Source organism: Papio anubis, chromosome 8 (assembly GCF_008728515.1).
Source record: "Papio anubis isolate 15944 chromosome 8, Panubis1.0, whole genome shotgun sequence".
NCBI lineage: Eukaryota > Metazoa > Chordata > Mammalia > Primates > Cercopithecidae > Papio > Papio anubis.
In genome coordinates, this window is record NC_044983.1 from 95,440,119 (window position 1) to 95,461,039 (window position 20,921).

The 20,921-nt window shown below is 40.4% G+C and overlaps 1 protein-coding gene across 3 annotated transcripts in view; it reads right to left on the reverse strand.

Moving 5' to 3' along the window:
* Positions 1 to 20,921, reverse strand: part of RGS22 (regulator of G protein signaling 22) — a 157,389-nt gene that overhangs the window by 91,259 nt on the left and 45,209 nt on the right. For all 3 annotated transcript variants that reach the window (XM_017962189.2, XM_017962190.2, XM_003903022.3), the window contains 2 exons: positions 19,614 to 19,775; positions 9,490 to 9,664 (listed from right to left, as the gene is read on the reverse strand). In XM_017962189.2, coding sequence (XP_017817678.1) covers positions 9,490 to 9,664; positions 19,614 to 19,775 — 337 coding nt within the window. The remainder of the gene's footprint in view (positions 1 to 9,489; positions 9,665 to 19,613; positions 19,776 to 20,921) is intronic.

The window sequence follows — 20,921 nt, forward strand, 5'->3', positions numbered from 1 at the left end:
AAAAAAAAACTAGCTGGGCGAGGTGGCGGGCGCCTGTAGTCCCAGCTAGTTTTTTTTTTTGTATTTTTTAGTAGAGACGGGGTTTCACCGTGTTAGCCAGGATGGTCTCGATCTCCTGACCTCGTGATCCGCCCGTCTCGGCCTCCCAAAGTGCTGGGATTACAGGCTTGAGCCACCGCGCCCGGCCATATTATGTTTTCTACCACAATAATTTTTTAAGGCTTCTTAAAATAAAAAAACTAACATATCATATAGACAAAGGCCTATATTAGACTTTTTGAGCTTGCTGGCTTAGGTGAAAGCTAGAAGTAGCCAGAAAGTAACTGATGGGGATGGGTGGGGAAACAAAAACAAAACCAAAAAAAAACTAAGAAAGGGTCACAGTGGATTGTAGCGTAGGGCGGTATAAAGGAACTGCTCTACAGCGTGAGTGTGATGGTGGGTACACAATGTATACTTTTGTCCAAATTTACAGAACTATACACTAAAAAGGTTGAATTTTTCTGTATATAAGTTATACCTTAGTTTCTGTAATGGAAAAATAAAATGGAATTGAGGTCTATTCCTTAGAGTATTTTCTGCCAAGGAGAGAGAGAGTGAGATCAGAATAAGTTGTTCAACTAGAAAACATCAATGACAGCATACGGTAATAATTTTCAGGAAGTCAAATGAAGACAACAGATGAGAAGTCACGTTTATACCACTTTTTCACACAAGCTAATCTCTGCCCACTCCTTTGGCATTGTTCTCTTCTCTTATTCGAGTTCCTTTCATTAACCACGTCACTTATTTTTTCTTCCCCCTTTCTTTTCAGCTTGATAATGTTGTTTGTACAAATGTTCATACGTTATCAGATGATGTGCTTCCTGTACTACAGCTCCAAGATGAGGAGACATTTGTGCACTAAAGTGACATTAACTTAAAATGTGGTCCCCAGAGCAGCAGCAAGAGCATCACCAGGGAGAGAGCTTGTTAGAAATGCAAATGAGGCCGGGCGGGGTGGCTCAAGCCTGTAATTCCAGCACTTTGGGAGGCCGAGGTGGGTAGATCACCTGGGTCAGGAGTTCGAGACCAGCCTGGCAACATGGTGAAATCCCGTCTCTACTAAAAATACAAAAAAAAATTAGCCGGACGTGGTGGGGGGTGCCTGTAATACCAGCTGCTTGGGAGGCTGAGGCAGGAGAATTGCTTGAACCTGGGAGGCGGAGGTTGCGGTGAGCCAAGACCATACCATTGCACTCCAGCCTGGGCAACAAAAATGAAACTCCATCTCCAAAAAAAAGGAAGAAAAAAAGAAAAGCAAATGAATCCTTGGGTTCCACCCCAGGACTACTGGATTTTGATCTCTGAGTGAAGCCTAGGAATCTCTATTTTAACAAGTTCTTCAACTGACTTTTCTGCTAAAGCTTGAGAACTACCAGTCGATAGTAGTGCTTCACATATGAATCATCTGAGAATCTTAATAAATTGCAGCTTCTAAAATGTGGCTCTAATGTTCAGGAAGGGTTGAGAACTTCAGTTGTAAGCCAATCCCCCGATTTTACAAAGTAAAATTCTGACCCATTCCAGATCAATTAAATCAGAATCTCTGAAGGTGAGACCCAGGCACTGGTATGTCTGAACAGTTCTTCAGGTGATTCTAATGTCTCCAGAGTTAAACCACAGACAGGGTTAACGTCCCTCCAGCTCTAAAACACTACTTGTAGAAGTAAAACTTTAAAAACTGCATGATATATCTTCCTGCATTTTAAAATAAGACATCCTGAATATAAAGCAATCTTTCCAAGAGGTTGTATGTCACTATATGGCCAATAACAGTTAACATGTGACACCTTTAAGGGCTACTATGACTAATAAGGCTCTTTACTTCTGAAACACAGGTAGTATCTACAGTTACTACATCTCTATGCCAAAATGTAGGGTTATTTATTTCTTCTCTACAAAGTTAGTTAACTTTTCTTCTCTTTTTGAAGTTTTCCCCTTTATGTTTTGTACTGTTTTCCCCATTTGAAAAAATGCTCACGACTTACAATTCAGCTATTGCTACTTCTCACTCATTCATTTAATTTATACTTACTCAGCAACTATTATGTGCCAGGCACTGTTCTAGGCACTGGTGAAATGCACTTAAAGAAAAGTTCTTTACATTCTAGTAGGAGGTAAAAGACAATAAAGAGATAAATCACATTGTAATAAATATAGTAAAGCAAAATGAAGGAGGGCAAAGGGTGTAGATAGTGATGGAGGGTATGTGAGCTATTCTACATAAGTGCGCTTATATAGAAATAATAAGCCTCAAGAATAGCCTCTCTGATTAAGTGGCACTTGAGCAGACACCTAAAGGAAGTGAGGGGAAAAGTCATGTGCATATCTGGAGGAAGAGTGCTCTAAGCAAGGAAAACAGCAAGCACAAAGCCCTGGAGATTTTTCTGTGGTGCCTTCAAAGAAGAACAAGGACACCAATGTGGTTGGAATGAAGTAAGTTAGAGTGGTAGGAAATGAAGTCAGAGGGTTAGCAGGAGCTTATACAACTGTGTAAAGACTTTGGATTTTATTCAGAGTGAAAAAGAAGACCACTGGAGAATTTTGAGAAGATGAGTGGCATGATTTTATATATATATATATATACACACACACACACACACACACATATATACACACACACACATATATGTGTATATATATGTGTGTATACACACACACACACATATATACACACACACATATATATATACACACAAACACACATATATATGTGTGTTTGTGTGTATATATATGAGTGTGTGTGTGTGTGTGTATATATATATATTTTTTTTTTTTTAGTTTGAGACGGAGTCTCGCTCTGTCGCCCAGGCTGGAGAGCAGTGGCGTGATCTCAGCTCACTGCAAGCTCCGTCTCCTGGGTTCATGCCATTCTCCTGCCCCAGCCTCCCAAGTAGTTGACTGGTAGACACCTGCCACCATGCCCGCTAATTTTTGTATTTTTAGTGCAGAGATGGGGTTTCACCATGTTAGCCAGGATGGTCTGGACTTCCTGGCCTCGTGATCCACCTGCCTCAACCTCCCAATGTGCTGGTATTACAGGCGTGAGCCACCGTGCCCGGCCATGATTATATATATATATATATATTTTTTTAATTTATTTATTATTATTATAATTTTTGTTGTAGGGCAGCATGTGCATAACATGCAGGTTTACATATGTATACTTGTGCCATGTTAGTCTGCTGCACCCATCAACCTGTCATTTACATCAGGTATAACTCCTAATGCAATCCCTCCTCCCCATGATAGGCCCCGTGTGTGATGTTCCCTTCCCTGAGTCCAAAGGATCTCGTTGTTCAGTTCCCACCTAAGTGAGTGAGAACACGCGTGCCTGGTTTTCTGTTCTTGCGGATAGCTCTGCTAAGAATGATGTGGTTTCCCAGCTGCATCCATGTCCCTGCTTAAAGGGACGAAACTCATCCTTTGGCTATTTTATTAGTATTCCATGGTGTATATGTGCTACATTTTCTTAACCAACCTTGTCACTTCTGATGGACATTTGGGTTGATTCCAAGTCTTTGCTATTAGAATAGTGCTGCAATAAAACATACGCGTGCTCCTTTATAGCAGCATAATTTATAATCCTTTGGGTATATCCCCAGTAATGGATGGCTGGGTCAAGTATGGTACATCTAGTTCTAGATCCTTGAGGAATCGCTATAATTGCTTTCCATAATGGTTGAACTAGTTTTACAATCCCACCAACAGTGTAAAAAGTGTTCCATTTCTCCACATCCTCTCCAGCACCTGTTGTTTCCTGACTTTAATGATTGCCATTCTAACTGGTGTGATGGTACCCTCATTGTGGTTTTGATTTGCATTTCTGATGGCCAGTGATGATGAGCAGTACTTTTTCATATGTCTGTTGGCTGTATGAATGTCCTCTTTGAGAAATGTCTGTTCATATCCTTTGGCCCAATTTTTGATGGGGCTGTTTGTTTTTTTCTTTGTCCTTGTTGGAGTTCTGTAGGTTCTGATATTTTCATTCTTTGTCAGATGTGAGTAGATTGCAAAAATTTTCTCCCATTCTGTAGGTTGCCTGTTCACTCTGGATGGTAGCGTTTCTTTTACAGCAGAAGCTCTTTAGTTTAATCTAGATCCCATTTGTCAATTTTAGCTTTGCTGCCGTTGCTTTTGGTGTTTTAGGACATGAAGTCTTTGCCCATGCCTATGTCCTGAATGGTACTACCTAGGTTTTCCTCTAGGATTTTTATGGTATTAGGTCTAACATTTAAGTCTCTAATCCATCTTGAATTAATTCTCAGATAAGGAGTAAGGAAAGGATCCAGTTTCAGCTTTCTACTTCTTATGGCTAGCCACTCTTTCCCAGCACCATTTATTAAATAGGAATCCTTTTCCCATTTCTTGTTTTTCTCTCAGGTTTGTCAAAGATCAGATGGCTGCAGATGTGTGGTATTATTTCATAATCTGCCTTGTTCCATTGGTCTATATCTCTGTTTTGGTACCAGCACTACAGTTGCCTTGGCTACTGTAGCCCAGTATAGCTCTCTTAGTCAGGTGTTTTGATGCCTCCAGCTTTGTTCTTTGACTTAGGATTGTCTTGAGATGCGGGCTTTTTTTGGTTCCATATGAACTTTAAAGCAGTTTTTTCCAATTCTGTGAAGAACTCATTGGTAGCTTGGATGGGATGGCATTGAATCTATAAATTACCTTGGGCAGTATGGCCACTTTCACTTATATTGATTCTTCCTATCCAAAGAGCATGGTATGTTCTTCCATTTGTTTGTGTCCTCTTTTATTTCATCGAGTGTGGTTTGTAGTTCTCCTTGAAGAGGTCCTTTACATCCCTTTGTAAGTTGGATTCCTAGGTATTTTTGATTCTCTTGAAGCAAATTGTGGAATGGAAGTTCATTCATGATTTGCCTGTGTTTGTCTGTTATTGGTGTATAAGAATGCTTGTGATTTTGCACATTAATTTTGTATCCTGAGACTTCTTGTTGAAGTTGCTTATCAGCTTAAGGAGATTTTGGGCTGAGACAATGGGGTTTTCTAAATAGACAATCATGTCATCTGCAAACAGGGACAATTTGACTTCTTCTTTTCCTAACTGAATACCCCTGATTTCTTTCTCTTGCCTGATTGCCCTAGCCAGAACTTCCAACACTATGTTGAATAGGAGTGGTGAGAGAGGGCATCCCTGTCTTGTGCCAGTTTTCAAAGGGAATTTTTCCAGTTTTTGCCCATTCAGTATGATATTGGCTGTGGGTTTGTCATAAATAGCTCTTATTATTTTGAGGTACGTTCCATCAATACCGAATTTATTGAGCGTTTTTAGCATGAAGGGCTGTTGAATTTTGTCAAAAGCCTTTTCTGCATCTATTGAAATAATCATGTGGTTCTTGTCTTTGGTTCTGTTTATATGCTGGATTATGTTTATTGATTTGCGAATGTTGAACCAGCCTTGCATCCCAGGGATGAAGCCCACTTGATCATGGTGGATAAGCTTTTTGATGTGTTGCTGAATCCGGTTTGCCAGTATTTTATTGAGGATTTTTGCATCGATGTTCATCAGGGATATTGGTCTAAAATTCTCTTTTTTTGTTGTATCTCTGCCAGGCTTTGGTATCAGGATGATGTTGGCCTCATAAAATGAGTTAGGGAGGATTCCCTCTTTTTCTATTGATTGGAATAGTTTCAGAAGGAATGGTACCAACTCCTCCTTATACCTCTGGTAGAATTCAGCTGTGAATCCATCTGGTCCTGGACTTTTTTTGGTTGGTAGGCTATTAATTGTTGCCTCAATTTCAGAGCCTGCTATTGGTCTATTCAGGGATTCAACTTCTTCCTGGTTTAGTCTTGGAAGAGTGTAAGTGTCCAGGAAATTATCCATTTCTTCTAGGTTTTCCAGTTTATTTGCGTAGAGGTGTTTATAGTATTCTCTGATGGTAGTTTGTATTTCTGTGGGGTCGGTGGTGATATCCCCTTTATCATTTTTAATTGCGTCGATTTGATTCTTCTCTCTTTTCTTCTTTATTAGTCTTGCTAGTGGTCTGTCAATTTTGTTGATCTTTTCAAAAAACCAACTCCTGGATTCATTGATTTTTTGGAGGGTTTTTTGTGTCTCTATCTCCTTCAGTTCTGCTCTGATCTTAGTTATTTCTTGCCTTCTGCTAGCTTTGGAATGTGTTTGCTCTTGCTTCTCTAGTTCTTTTAATTGCGATGTTAGAGTGTCAATTTTTGATCTTTCCTGCTTTCTCTTGTGGGCATTTAGTGCTATAAATTTCCCTCTGCACACTGCTTTAAATGTGTCCCAGAGATTCTGGTATGTTGTATCTTTGTTCTCATTGGTTTCAAAGAACATCTTTATTTCTGCCTTCATTTCGTTATGTACCCAGTAGTCATTCAGGAGCAGGTTGTTCAGTTTCCATGTAGTTGAGCGGTTTTGATTGAGTTTCTTAGTCCTGAGTTCTAGTTTGATTGCACTGTGGTCTGAGAGACAGTTTGTTATAATTTCTGTTCTTGTACATTTGCTGAGGAGTGCTTTACTTCCAATTATATGGTCAATTTTGGAGTAAGTACGATGTGGTGCTGAGAAGAATGTATATTCTGTTGATTTGGGGTGGAGAGTTCTATAGATGTCTATTAGGTCTGCTTGCTGCAGAGATGAGTTCAATTCCTGGATATCCTTGTTAACTTTCTGTCTTGTTGATCTGTCTAATGTTGACAGTGGAGTGTTGAAGTCTCCCATTATTATTGTATGGGAGTCTAAGTCTCTTTGTAAGTCTCTAAGGACTTGCTTTATGAATCTGGGTGCTCCTGTATTGGGTGCATATATATTTAGGATAGTTAGCTCTTCCTGTTGAATTGATCCCTTGACCATTATGTAATGGCCTTCTTTGTCTCTTTTGATCTTTGATGGTTTAAAGTCTGTTTTATCAGAGACTAGGATTGCAACCCCTGCTTTTTTTTGTTCTCCATTTGCTTGGTAAATCTTCCTCCATCCCTTTATTTTGAGCCTATGTATGTCTCTGCGTGTGAGATGGGTCTCCTGAATACAGCAGACTGATGGGTCTTGACTCTTTATCCAGTTTGCCAGTCTGTGTCTTTTAATTGGAGCATTTAGTCCATTTACATTTAAGGTTAAGATTGTTATGTGTGAACTTGATCCTGCCATTATGATATTAACTGGTTATTTTGCTCGTTAGTTGATGCAGTTTCTTCCTAGCCTCGATGGTCTTTACATTTTGGCATGTTTTTGCAATGGCTGGTACCGGTTGTTCCTTTCCATGTTGAGTGCTTCCTTCAGGGTCTCTTGTAAGGCAGGCCTAGTGGTGACAAAATCTCTAAGCATTTGCTTATCTGTAAAGGATTTTATTTCTCCTTCACTTATGAAACTTAGTTTGGCTGGATATGAAATTCTGGGTTGAAAATTCTTTTCTTTAAGAATGTTGAATATTGGCCCCCACTCTCTTCTGGCTTGTAGAGTTTCTGCCGAGAGATCTGCTGTTAGTCTGATGGGCTTCCCTTTGTGGGTAACCCGACCTTTCTCTCTGGCTGCCCTTAAGATTTTTTCCTTCATTTCAACTTTGGTGAATCTGGCAATTATGTGTCTTGGAGTTGCTCTTCTCGAGGAGTATCTTTGTGGCGTTCTCTGTATTTCCTGGATTTGAATGTTGGCCTGCCCTACTAGGTTGGGGAAGTTCTCCTGGATGATATCCTGAAGAGTGTTTTCCAACTTGGTTCCATTTTCCCCCTCACTTTCAGGCACCCCAATCAGACGGAGATTTGGTCTTTTTACATAATCCCATACTTCTTGCAGGCTTTGTTCATTTCTTTTTCTTCTTTTTTCTTTTGGTTTCTCTTCTCGCTTCATTTCATTCATTTGATCCTCAATCGCTGATACTCTTTCTTCCAGTTGATCGAGTCGGTTACTGAAGCTTGTGCATTTGTCACGTATTTCTCGTGTCATGGTTTTCATCTCTTTCATTTCGTTTACGACCTTCTCTGCATTAATTAGTCTAGCCGTCAATTCTTCCACTTTTTTTTCAAGATTTTTAGTTTCTTTGCGCTGGGTACGTAATTCCTCCTTTAGCTCTAAGAAATTTGATGGACTGAAGCCTTCTTCTCTCATCTCGTCAAAGTCATTTTCCGTCCAGCTTTGATCCGTTGCTGGCGATGAGCTGCGCTCCTTTGCCGGGGGAGATGCGCTCTTGTTTTTTGAATTTCCAGCTTTTCTGCCCTGCTTTTTCCCCATCTTTGTGGTTTTATCTGCCTCTGGTCTTTGATGATGGTGATGTACTGATGGGGTTTTGGTGTAGGTGTCCTTCCTGTTTGATAGTTTTCCTTCTAACAGTCAGGACCCTCAGCTGTAGGTCTGTTGGAGATTGCTTGAGGTCCACTCCAGACCCTGTTTGCCTGGGTATCAGCAGCAGAGGCTGCAGAAGATAGAATATTTCTGAACAGCGAGTGTACCTGTCTGATTCTTGCTTTGGAAGCTTCCTCTCAGGGGTATACTCCACCCTGTGAGGTGTGGGGTGTCAGACTGCCCCTAGTGGGGGATGTCTCCCAGTTAGGCTACTCAGGGGTCAGGGACCCACTTGAGCAGGCAGTCTGTCCGTTCTCAGATCTCAGCCTCCGTGTTGGGAGATCCACTGCTCTCTTCAAAGCTGTCAGACAGAGTCGTTTGCGTCTGCAGAGTTTTCTGCTGCTTTGTTGTTGTTGTTGTTGTTGTTGTTTAGCTGTGCCCTGTCCCCAGAGGTGGAGTCTACAGAGACAGGCAGGTTTCCTTGAGCTGCTGTGAGCTCCACCCAGTTGGAGCTTCCCAGCAGCTTTGTTTACCTACTTAAGCCTCAGCAATGGCGGGCGCCCCTCCCCCAGCCTCGCTGCTGCCTTGCCGGTAGATCACAGACTGCTGTGCTAGCAAAGAGGGAGGCTCCGTGGGCGTGGGACCCTCCCGGCCAGGTGTGGGATATGATCTCCTGGTGTGCCTGTTTGCTTAAAGCGCAATATTGGGGTGGGAGTTACCCGATTTTCCAGGTGTTGTGTGTCTCAGTTCCCCTGGCTAGGAAAAGGGATTCCCTTCCCCCTTGCGCTTCCCAGGTGAGGCGATGCCTCGCCCTGCTTCAGCTCTCGCTGGTCGGGCTGCAGCAGCTGACCAGCACCGATCGTCCGGCACTCCCCAGTGAGATGAACCCAGTACCTCAGTTGAAAATGCAGAAATCACCGGTCTTCTGTGTCGCTGGCGCTGGGAGTTGGAGACTGGAGCTGTTCCTATTCGGCCATGGATTATATATTTTTAAAGGCTCACTTTGGCTGCTTGGTAAAGAACAGACTGTAGGTTTTCTTATTTCCTAAATGTTGCAGCTTGTACATTAGCAACAATCACAACAAAGCTTATAATGAAAATTATCAGTGCACAAACACTCAAGCATACATATTTTACTACAAACTTAGTAGAGATCAAGGCATGAATGTACACCCTACCTGGATCTCAGGTATCTGTGGAATGCAAGATTTGGGTCTTAATGGCAAGAGGGTTGCCATTTGTGGAAAAGGGTCAATATCCTTCCTTGGTTTTGCTTGACGGAGGTGCCAGAATTTCAGTTCAGCACTAGCGTATTTTGTTGAGGGTGAATGAGTAACACAGAATCTTGGTGCCCTGTTTGTTGGAAAAATAAATATAAGATTGAACTAAACAATAAGCCTCAAAAATGAAAAGCCTACAAAATACATAATAGCTGTGCTCACAATTAACAGTCTTGCCATACTCCTTTTCTAATAACTTCTACTTCTTTCTCTACTGCCTAGCCTTGAAAAAATATTTTTCTATGATATGTCAGCTGCCTGCAATTCCATTCACTCACATAAAATGGCAACATACATTGGGAAAAACATCATAAGTAAAATTATGTTCAAATTATTAGCTGCTTGATAAGAAAACTAAAAATATAAAAATTTGCTGGGCATGGTGGCGGGTGCCTATAACCCCAGCTACTCGGAAGGGTGAGGCAGGAGAATTGCTTGAACCCAGAAGGCGGAGGTTGTGGTGAGCCAAGATTGTGCCATTGCACTCCAGCCTGGGCAACAAGAGCGAAACTCCAAAAAAAGAAAGAAAGGAAGGAAGGAAGGGAGGGAAGGAGGGAGGGAAGGAGGGAGGGAGGGAAAGAAATCTGTCTATCCATAAAGGAATTTTTAAAACAACTTACAGTTTCTAGTAAAATAAATAAGAAATGTACTTGGGATAATTTTTAAGCACTTTGGCATTTATCTATAATAAAAAAATATGGTAGAATAAAATTAACATTTAAAACATATAAACTTTTTTTTTTTTTTTTTGGACCAAGTCTTGCTCTGTCGCCCAGGCTGGAATGCAGTGGTGCGATCTCAGCTCACTGCAACCTCTGCCTCCCGGGTTCAAGTGATTCTGCTGTCTCAGCCTCCCGAGTAGCTGGGACTATAGACACTTGCCACCATGCCTGGCTAATTTTTGTATTTTTAGTAGAGACAGGGTTTCACCGTGTTAGCCAGGATGGTCTTCATCTGCAGACCTCGTGATCTGCCCACCTTGGCCTCCCAAAGTGCTGGGATTACAGGCGTGAGCCACCGTGCCTGGCCTATAAACATTTTTATAATGCTTAAGTATGCTACTAAAGTAGGTTATAACGCATATTATTTATTTTCAAGCTTTAAATTTGAAGGTAAGAATTAACTTTACAATAATTTATATAAATCAAAGACCAACATTACTGCCAGAAACTTAGAGAAAATAGTGTTAAGGCCACACTTAATTGGATAGATATCATGGTATTCAGTATGTGGGCTAACACTTTATTGGATATAGGGTTAACTCCAGCTGTAAGAGCCTGCTGGTAATTGCTTCTTGGACCAGGTCTTCCCCTTAATGCCACAGCCCAAAGACTAATTCTTATTCCATATTTCAAGGCCTGGTAGAAAATTACTTCCCTTTAAAATAGGAAGAATGACTATGCATGATGGCTCATACCTGTAATCACAGTGTTTGGGGAAGCCACAGTGGGAGGATTGCTTGAGGCCAGGGGTTCAAGGCCAGCCTGGGCAACATGCCAAGCTTGTCTCTACAGAAACAATTTTTAAATTAGCTGAGCATGGTGGCATGTTCCTGTAAGTCCTATCTACTTGGGAAGCTGAGGTGAGAGGATCACTTGAGCTCAGGAGTTCTAGGCTGCAGTGAGCCATGACCATGCCACTGCACTCCTGTCTGATTGACAAAGTGAAACCCTGTCTCTAAAAAAATTTCAAAAATTTTAAAAATAAAGTAAAATAGGAAGAAGATGGATATCTCTCCCAATATGAACACAGATTGGGAGTGAAAGAGAATCCAAAGTCCATAATTAGTTTAGGATCAGAAGGCATTCTGTATAGATCTCTGTGGTCATTCTACGCTATATTTCGGAACCTTTACTTGCAGATTTGGAAATATTCAGAATTACATATTTGCATGTCAACCAGTAAGGGGGCATATCTGTAGACTTTTATCAAATAAATCATACATGGGATGGCTGGCAGAACTCCTCATGGCCCATGGTGATGGTGGTTGTGGGGTAAGGCTCCTCCACCTTTGGAAAGGGGAGGGAACAGTGGGAAGCACTACAAGTTATGCTTTGAGTGTCAGCTCAGCCACAGTACAATAGTACACCAGGTAGATTTCTAAGGTGCTTGACTCTAGTCCCTGACTCCTGGATGGCAACTCTGGACCCACCTAGGGCCTGCAAGAACTTGCCACCCTGAAGGGAAGGACACAAGCCTGGCTGGCTTTGCCACCTGCTAATTGTAGAACCCAGGGCTTTGAGCAAACATACACAGTAGCCAGGGAGTGGTTACAGCAGGGTTTGGGCAAGACCCAGTGCTATGTGAGCTTCAGATCTGACCCAGCACAGTCACAGTGGTGGTAGCCACACTCCACTCCCAGCTTTAGGTAGCTCAGAACAGAGAGAGAGACTCTGTTTGGGAGAAAGTAAGGGAAGAGAACAAGAGTCTCCACTTGGGGTCCAGAGGATTCTCCCGGATATTGTCCGAGACCATCCAGGAGGTACCTCTATGAGTTTGCAAGAACAACAGCATTACTAAGCTTAGTGTGCCCCCTAAAGCAGATACAGCTTATATCACAATACCCAAGTCCTTTCAAATATCTGGAAAGCCTTCCCAAGAAGGATGGGTACAAACAAGCCCAGGTAGTGAAGACTACAATATCTACCTGATACGGTTTGGCTCTGTGTCCCTCCCCAAATCTCACCTTGAATTATAATAATTCCCACATATCATTGGAGGGATCTGATGGGAGGTAACTGAATCACGGGGGCAGGTCTTTCCTGTGTGTTCTCCTGATAGTGAGTAAGTCTCACAAGATCTGATGGTTTTATAAATGGGAGTTCCCCTGCACAAATTCTTTTGCCTGCTGCCAAGTAAGCTATCCCTTTGCTCTTCCTTTGTTTTCTACCATGATTGTGAGGCCTCCCCAGCCATGTGGAACTGTGAGTCCATTAAACCTCTTTGCTTTATATATTACCCAGTCTCGGATATGTCTTTATTAGCAGCATGAGAATGAACTAATACAGTAAATTGGTACCAGTAGAGTGGGGTGCTGCTGTAAAGATACTGAAAATGTGGAAGCAACTTTGGAACTGTGTAACAGGCAGAGGTTGGAACAGTTTGGAGGGCTCAGAAGAAGACAGGAAGATGTAGCAAAGTTTGGAACTTCCTAGAGACTTGTTGACTGGCATTGACCAAAATGGTGATAGTGATATGGACAATAAAGTCCAGGTTGAGGTGGTCTCAGACGGAGATGAGGAATTTGTTGGGAAATGGAGCAAAGGTGACTCTTGCTATGTTTTAGCAAAGAGACTGGTGGCATTTTGCCCCTGCCCCAGAGACCTGTGGAACTTTGAACTTGAGAGAGATGATTTAGGGCATCCAGGGGAAAAATCTTCTAAGCAGCAAAGCGTTCAAGGGGAAGCACAGCATAGAAGTTTGGAAAATTTGCAGCCTGACGATGCAATAGAAAAGAAAACCCATTTTCTGGGGAGAAATTCAAGCTGGCTGCAGAAATTTGCATAAGTAATGATAAGCCAAATGTTAATAGGCAAGACAATGGGGAAAATGTCTCCAGGGCATGTCAGATACCTTCACGGCAGCCCCTCCCATCATAGGCCTGGAGGCCTAGGGGGAAAAAAATGTTTCTGTGGGCTGGGACCCCGGGCCTCCTGCTATATGCAGCCTAGAGACTTCATGCCCTGTGTTTCAGCTGCTCCAGCGTGGCTAAAAGGGGTCAAGGCACAGCTTGGGCCATGGCTTCAGAGGGTGCAAGTCCCTCTGAAGCCTTGGCAGCTTCCAAATGGTGTTGAACCTGCAGGTGCCCAGAGGTCAAGAATTGAGGTTTGGGAAACTCTGCCTAGATTTCAGAGTATGTATGGAAATGGCTGGATGTCCAGACAGAATTTTGCTGTAGGGGCGGGGCCCTCATGGAGAACCTCTGCTAGAGCAGTGTGGAAGGGAAACGTGGTGTTGGATCCCCCACACAGAGTTCCCACTGGGGCACTGCCTAGTGGAGCTGTGATAAGAAGGCCACCATCCTCCAGACCCCAGAATGGTAGATCCACCAGCAGCTTGCACCGTGTGCCTGGAAAAGATGCAGACACTCAATGCCAGACCATGAAGGCAGTGGGAGGGAGGCTGTACACTGCAAAGCCACAGGGGCAGAGCTGCCCAAGACCATGGGAACCCACCTCTCGCATCAGCATGACCTGAACATGAGACATAGAATCAAAGAAGATCATCTCAGAGCTTTAAGATTTGGCTGTCCTGCTGGATTTTGGACTTGCATGGGGCCTGTAGCCCTTTCATTTTGGCCAATTTCTCCCATTTAGAATGGGTGTATTTACACCAATCCTGTACCCCCATTGTATCTAGGAAGTAACTGACTTGCTTTTGATTTTACAGGCTCATAGGCAGAAGGGACTTGCCTTATCTCAGATGAGACTTTGGACTGTGGACTTTTGAGTTAATGCCAAAATGAGTTAAGACTTTGGGGAATGTTAGGAAGGCATGATTGTGTTTTAAAATGTGAAAGGAACATTAGATTTGGGATGGGCCAGGGGCAGAATTACATGATTTGGCTTTGTTTCCCCACCCAAATCTCACCTTGAATTGTAATAATTCCTATGTGTCATGGGAGGAACCCAGTGGGAGGTAATGGAATCGTGGGGGTGGGTCTTTCCCATGCTGGTCTTGTGGTAGTGAATAAGTCTCATGATATCTGATTTTTATAAATAGGAGTTCCCCTGCACAAGCTCTCTTGCCTGCAGCCATGTAAGACACCTCTTTGCTCTTCCTTTGTCTTCCTCCATGATTGTGAGGCCTCCCCAGTCATGTGGATCTGTGAGTCCAATAAACCTCTTTCCTTTACATATTACTGAGTCTCAGGCATGTCTTTATTAGTAACAAGAGAATGGACTAATTCTTCAATGCCCAGACACTGAAGAACATCTGCTAGCTCAACATCATCCAGGAAAAAACAACCTCACCAAATGAATGAAATAAGGCAACAGGGACCAATTCTGGAAAAACAGATATGTGACCTTTCAGACAGAGAATTCAAAATAGCTGTGTTAAGAAAATTCAAAGAAATTCAAGATAACACAGAGAAGAAATTCAAGATTCTATCAGATAAATTTAACAAAGAGATTAAAATTGTTAAACAGAATCAAGCAGCAATTCTGGAGCTGAAAAATGCAATTGGGATTCTGAATAATGCATCAGAGTCTTAACAGTATAATTGATTAAGAAGAAATAATCAGTGAGCTTGAAGACAGGTTATTTGAAAATACATAGTCAGAAGAGACAAAAAAAAAAAAAGCAACAATAAAGCATGCCTTAACAGTCTCAAAAGGGCAAATCTAAGAGTTATTGGCCTTAAAGAGGAGGTAGAAAAGAGATAGGGGTAGAAAGTTTATTCAAAGGGATAATAACAGAGAACTTCTCAAATCTAGAGAAAGATATCAATATCCAAATATAAGAAGGTTATAGAACACCAAGCAGATTTAACCCAAAGATGACTACCTCAAGGCATTTAATGCTCAAACTCCCAAAGGTCAAAGATAAAGAAAGGAACCCAAAAGCAGCAAGAAAAATAAACAATATACAATGGAGTTCTAATACATCCAGCAGCTGACTTTTCAACAGAAATGTTATAGGTCAGGAGAGAGTGGCATGACATATTAAAAGTAACGGCAAAAACCGCAATAGCATTTGCACCAACCTAATATTTAAAGTGCTGAAGGAAAATCCTTTCATCCTAGCATAGTATATCCAACAAAAATATCCTTCAAATATGAAGGAGAAATAAAGACTTTCCCAGACAAACAAAAGCTGAGGAATTTCATCAACACAAGACCTGTCCTACAAGAAATGCTAAAGAGAGCATTTCAATCAGAAAGAAAAGAACGTTAATGAGCAATAAGTAATCACCTGAAGGTATAAAACACACAGATAATAGTAAATAAACAGAAAAACACAGAATATTATAACACTGTAACAGTGATGTATAAACTACTTTTATCCTAAGTAGAAAGAATAAACAATGAACCAGTCAAAATTAAGAACTACAACAACTTTTCAAGACAGACAGTACAATAAGATATAAACAGAAACAACAAAACATTTAAAAGTAGGGGGACAAAGTTAAAGTATAGAATTTTTATTAGTTTTCTTTTTGCTTGTATGTTTATGCAATGTTAGGTTCTTATCAGGTTAAAATAATGGGTTATAAGAGAGTATTTGCCAGCCTCATGGTAATCTCAAACCAAAAAACATACAATGGATACACAAGAAATAAAAAGCAAGAAACTAAATCATATCAACAGAGAAAATCACATTCACTAAAGGGAGACAGAAAGGAAGGAAAGAAAGAATAGAACACCACAAAACAACCAGAAAACAACAAAATGGCAGAAGTCCTTACTTATCAATAATGACATTGATGTAAATGAGCTAAACTCTCCAATCAAAAGACACAGTGGCTGAATGGACGAAAAAACGAGGCCCACTGATATGGTGCCTACAAGAAACACACTTCACCTACAAAGACACATACAAACTAAAAAAGGGATGGAAAAACATGTTCCATGTCAATGGAAACAAACAAACAAAAAAAGCAGGAGTAGCTATATTTATATCAGACAAAACAGATTTCAAGACAAAAACTATAAGAAGAGACAAAGAAGATCACTATATAATGATAAAGGGGTCAATTCAGTAAGAGGATATAACAATTTTAAATATATATGTACCAAATGCTGCAGCACTCTGATATAAAAAGGAAATATTATTAGAACAAGAAAGAGAGATAGGCTCCAATGCAGTAATAGCTGGAGACTTCAACCCCCCACTTTCGGCATTGGACAGATCTTTCAGAGAGAAAAATAACAAAGAAATTGTATCAAAGTCAATGTCCTCATTGTGATATTGTACTATAGTTATGCAAGATGTTACCATTGGGGGAAAATATATGAAAGATACACAGTATCTGTTTGTATTATTTCTTTTTTATTTTTCTTTATTTTAAAAAATGGTTTTAATAAAATAGAGGTGGGGTCTTACTATGTTGCCCAGGCTGGTCTCAAATTCCTGGCCTTAAGCAATCCTCCTGCCTCAGTCTCCCAAAGTGCTGAGATTACAGGCACAAGCCATCATGCTCAGCCTTCTTTGACTGTAAGTCTACAGTTATCTTAAAATAAAAAGTCTAGTGCAGATAAGTGACACAATCAGATCGATCACAGTCACATGGAACAATTCATTGATCTTCAAATGGTATATATTTTTTTCCACTATGCCCATTCTATTTCCCTTGCTTCAAGTCCCTCAAGTTCCCAGGTAAAACATTACCTCCCCTCTATATCCTGTGCATTTATCACACTTTCTTTTGTTATACTAATATCACATGTATATTCTTCTCATCATACTATGACCACAAGGATTTGATCATGTTTCACCCTTGTATTCTTAGCATAGCACTTAGCCTATAGTAATACTCAAAAAAAGCTTATTAAGATGATAATAGCAACTCTAGCTACATGTATACACACACACACACACACACACACACACCAATTTTATGAAATACCAACCACAAAAATGTCAGGTGTAGAAGAATGTGTTCCAAGCTGACAGCCAAATCAGGAACATACCCCTATTCACAACGGCCACAAAAAGCATACCTGGGAATATAGCAATATAGCTAGGAATACCTAGGAATATAACTAAGTATGGAGGTGAAAATTTTCTACAAGGAGAACTACAAAACATTGCTCAAAGAAATCAGAGGTGACACAAACAAATGGAAAAACATTCCATACTCATGAATAAGAAGAATCAATACAATTAAAATGGCTATACTGCCCTGTAGGGGCCTTTGAAAACAGTATGCTGAGAATAGATAGGGCTCAAGGACAGTATCTCCAATTGAACTTTTAATGAACTCCCGTAGGCGCCAAGAAGGCGAGCAGATAAGGAAGAGCATGGAAACAAGGAACTGAGTAGAAGGTTACATCTGGGAAAAGAAAGTTTGTTTTGCATTGCATTCTTTCTGCTGACGTGGGGTTTATGGGGTATAAATAAAGTGAGGCGGAGGCTCTGAGTGCGGCCGCCATGTTCTCTGTGTGTCTTTGTCTTTTGTGTGTTCTTTCATTCTCCACCACCCCCGGCACGGACCCCAACACTGCCCAAAGCAATTTATAGATTCAATGCTATTCTTATTAGACTACCATTGAGATTCTTCACAGAACTAGACAAAACTACTTTAAAATTCATATGGAACCAAAAAGAGCCTAAATAGCCAAGGCAATCCTAAGCAAAAAGAGCAAAGCTGGAGCCATCACACTACCCAACTTCAAACTATACTACAGGTCTATGGTAACCACAATAGCATGGTACTGGTACAATAACAGACACATAGACCAATGGAACAACAGAGAATGCAGAAATAAGACCACACACCTACAACTATCTGATCTTTGAAAAATCTGACAAAAACAAGCAACGGGGAAAGAATTCCCTATTCAATAAATGGAGCTAGGATAACTGGCTGGCCATATGCAGAAGACTGAAACTGGACCCCTTCCTTATGCCATACACAAAAATTAACTCTAGATGGATTAAAGACTTAAATGTAAAACTCAAAACAATAAAAACCATGGAAGACAACCAAGGTAATACCATTCAGGAAATAGGCACAGGCAAAGATATCGTGACAAAGATGCCAAAAGCAATTGCAACCAAAGCAAAAATTGACAAATGGGATTTATCTAAACTAAAGAGCTTCTGCACAGCAAAGGAAACTATCAACAGAATGAACAGACAACCTATGAAATGGGAGAAAATTTTTGCAAACTATGCATCAAACGAAGATCTAATATCCAGCATTTATAAGGAACTTAAACAAATTCACAAGAAAAAAAAAAAAAACATTAAAAAGTAGGTAAAGGACATGAACACCTTCAAAAGAAGACATACATGTGCCCAACAATCATATGAAAAGAAGTTCAACACCACTGGTCATTAGAGAAATGCAAATCAAAACCACATTGAGATACCATCTCAAGCCAGTCAGAATGGCTATTAGTAAAAAGTCAAAAAAAATAACAGAGGCTGGTGAGGTTGTGGAGACAAAGGAAGGCTTATACACTGTTGGTGGGAGTGTAAATTAATTCAACCACTGTGGAAGATAGTGTGGCAATTCCTCAAAGACCTAACAACAGAAATACCATTTGATACAGCAATCCCATTACTTGGTATATACCCAAAGGAATATAAATCATGCTGTTATACAGACACATGCACGTGTATGTTCATTGCAGCACTATTCACAATAGCGAAGATATGGAATCCTAAATGCCGATCAGTGATACGACAGATAAAGAAAATGTGGTACATATATAGTATGGAATACTATGCAGCCATAAGAAAGAACAAGTTCACGTCCTTTGCAGGGATATGGATGAAACTGGAGGCCATTCTCCTCAGCTAACACAGGAACAGATAACCAAATACATCACATCCCCACTTATAAGTAGGAACTAAATGATGAGAACACATGGATACACAGAGGGGAACAACACACACTGAGGCCTATCAGAGGGTGGAGGATAGAAAGGAGGCAGAGGATCGAGAAAAATAACTAAGGGATATAAGGCTTAACACCTGGGTGATGAAATAATCCATACAACAAACCCCTAATGACACAAGTTTACCTATGTAACAAACCTGCACATGTAGCTCTGTACTTAAAATAGAAGTTAAAAGTAAATAAAGAAATAAAATGTAAATTCTGCTGGAAAAAAAAAGAATATGATCACCGAAGTTAAAAGGCAACTTAAATACTGTTCCACCTTATTATGGATTTAAAGTCATCCAAACATCCAAATTATCTAAAGGACAAGTAACTTAAAGAAGGCCAAAGATATAATAGTCTTGTCATTTTAGGTTTCCATAAGTCATATATCCGTAAGACAAAAAAAGTATAACTCACAACTGGCCTAAGAAAAGTGAAAGTAAGTAACTGATTAATGTTTTCTTACCAATACAGAAGTAAAGGTTTTAAAACTTCAGGCTGAATATTTCTTAAATGCTCTTCATTCCACTGTGATCCATCTAACAGTTTAAATTTTGATAAGATTTCTGCAGAAAGGTAGTAATCTCCATTGCTCACTAGATAGCATTTTTTCATCTTCTCAACATGTCTGAAAGAAAACACATTTCCACATACACACACACACTGGTAGAATATTCAACTACCAAAATGTTTTCACTTCTGAAATGTTTCAGACAAATAATGAACTATCTCAAAACCAACACTGAGTGTCAGAGGTACCCAGAATTTTTGTGGACGTAAAGATACTTCTCACAGTTATGGAAATGGGAAGGGTATTTGTGACAAGCTGAATAAATGACCTTGCAAAGATGTCTACGTTCTAATCTCTAGAACTTGTGACTAAGTTACATGTCAAAGGAAACTCTGCAGATGTGCTTAAGTTAAAGACTTTAAAGAGATCTCTTGTATTATCTAGATGGTCCCATTGTAATCACAAGGATCGTTCTAAGAGAGAGACAAGAAGGTCAGCATCACAGAGAAAAATGTGAGGATAGAGCAGAGATCAGAGAGAAGATGCTGTGCTGCTAGCTTGGAAGATGGAGAAAAAGTCCATGAACCAAGGCCTTCATTAGATGGAAAAAATAAGGAATTTGTTTACCCCTAGAACCTTCTGACTTCCAGAACTGTCTGAGAATAAATAAAACTCTGTTGCTTTAAGTCACTAAGTCTGTGGTGATTTGTTACAGCAACAGCGGGAACTACAGTGTTGATCCTGAAAAACCTATGTTGGCTACTTGCATGTAACTACCCTGACATGTCTTCAAAACTGGTAATGATCAATCAGGTCATGCTTCATAATCAACCATTTAGTGACCTCTGCTCTTATAGCTATATACAACAATGAGCTTTGTGATCTGAATGTCATTAAAATAAGTGGAATAACCCAGTGACTAGTATATACTCAGTCAAACCCTTAAAGGAAATTGCAATCTACTATAGTTGGTCTGCTTCAGAGCAGATCAGGAGACTAAAGACAAGTTAAAGATTTTCCTAAAACAGGGTTCTCTTTTCTTCAACTTACAGTAATCTAAAACATATAGAGCTGACCAAACAAAGACCTGAGCCCCATCAGACCTCCAAGAAGTTCTCTAGCAGAGAGACTCATCCAGATACCCAGCTACCTGGCATCCAACCAAAGATTATGGAATTTGTTAACCAAGCAGGCTACTAGGGAGAGTAGGTGTCTATTTTATGCTAGTGTGGTTATATAACTGATAAATTATTTTATTCTATA